At 59.1% G+C, this 1,507-nt stretch overlaps 1 protein-coding gene across 1 annotated transcript in view; it reads left to right on the top strand.

The window, feature by feature from the left end:
* Positions 1-1,507, top strand: part of VOLCADRAFT_98307 (uncharacterized protein) — a gene marked incomplete at both ends in the record, with an annotated part of 7,054 nt that overhangs the window by 2,759 nt on the left and 2,788 nt on the right. The window contains 2 exons of the mRNA XM_002957207.1: positions 107-292; positions 833-946. Coding sequence (XP_002957253.1) covers positions 107-292; positions 833-946 — 300 coding nt within the window. The remainder of the gene's footprint in view (positions 1-106; positions 293-832; positions 947-1,507) is intronic.

The following is a 1,507-nucleotide window of genomic DNA, read 5'->3' as shown; positions in this document are numbered from 1 at the left end:
CCGTACACCACGTTCCCTCCGCCCTCCCCCCTCCTACTAGGTCGTATGGTAGGCAAGACGAGCTACGGACACCCACATCCACACCCGCACCACCATCACCATGCAGCAGAGCAAGGAGGCGGCGGTGGCGGCGGCAGTCGGGGCGGATCACCGTACCGGCATGACGTCAGCGGCGGCGGCGGCGGCGGCGCCTCCGCTGCGCTTTCCCCCCTGGAGCGTTTCCCCCCGTCGCCCCCTTCCGGCCTCCTCCACCTAGTGTCGCATACCCCTGAGGCGGCGGCTGAACTGGCTGGTGCGGTCGGGGGGGGGGGGAAAGAGGGAGGGAAGGGGCTGCAAGCTTTTCGTGCGCCAGGGAAAGAAGCTGGGCCGTTATACATTTGGCTTCGATTACAACTAGCAAAACATCTTTTTCTCAAAAGATAAAAATAATAATTCGTTTTAAAAGTTCGTCTGTTTTTGTGAAAACTAATTTACCATAATTTTTTTGACAAAATTGTATGGGGGGCCGGCGGGCGGCCCCCCCCCTCACACACATTTCCCTCAATTCCTGCTGCTGCCGTCGTCTCCCCGGGGTCTCCCCCTGCCATGCACCTGGGGCCCGGCCCTGGACCCGTTTCGATCTCTCGTCTATCCCCCAACCTGAGAGCTTCACTCCCCCCGGCCTCTTGAAAGGTTAGGGTACAAGGGGGGCATATGATTATGATGATGTTGGCGCCATTGCGCTTTTTGTGTTACGATACGATATGATATGATATGCTGACGTGGCGAAATTCCTGCAGGCCGTATGGTGGGTAAGACCAACTATCAACATCCGCATCCGCACCACCAGCAGCACCACCAGCAGCAGCAAATGGCGCCGGCCGCCGCGTCGCGCAGCCGCCAAAATCCCGTCAGTCCGACGGCGGCGCCGACGGCGGCGGCAGCAGCTTTACGGCAGTCGGCCGCGGTGGGTGGCGGCGGCGGCGGCGGCGGCGGGTCCGGCGGATCGTCCCAACGACGTCAGCTCAGCGGCGGCAAGTGGTGGTGGTGATCCTTGCGGTGGTGGGATGCCGGTGGTGGTGGCGGCGGTGGCTATGGGTGCGTGTACGACAAAACTAGTGTGCGTGTCGTACAGGGTCTTCACTCTGCGCTCCTTTTTCCACGAAGACCAATCTAGCAATTAGTGCATTTCCCCCGTTTCATGCCGTACAACGATCCGACCCGAAATGTGGCGGCGGAGGGGACCTTTCCATACCTATACGGTTCATGAGGCACGCGGTCTTCGTCTTCTTCCTGCCGTGCGTGTGTGTGTGTGTGTGTGTGTGGAGGTGATGTAACGCGCCGTCTGGAAAGAAAATTTCAATGGGTGAAATGGATCTGCGGATGCGACGGCCGAATGGATTTTCAAGTATTAAGGAATGCAGATTTGTCGTACAAGGAAGACCAGTACGACACCATGCCGTACGACACCATGCAATGTGGTGCGGTGCGGAGTACCCTTCTCCGATGCCTCCCCTGTCACCATGAA

This window comes from Volvox carteri (assembly GCF_000143455.1).
Source record: "Volvox carteri f. nagariensis unplaced genomic scaffold VOLCAscaffold_70, whole genome shotgun sequence".
Classification (NCBI taxonomy): Eukaryota; Viridiplantae; Chlorophyta; class Chlorophyceae; order Chlamydomonadales; family Volvocaceae; genus Volvox; species Volvox carteri.
Note: the sequence above shows the minus strand (reverse complement) of the source record. Positions and strands in the feature narration are given on the sequence as shown.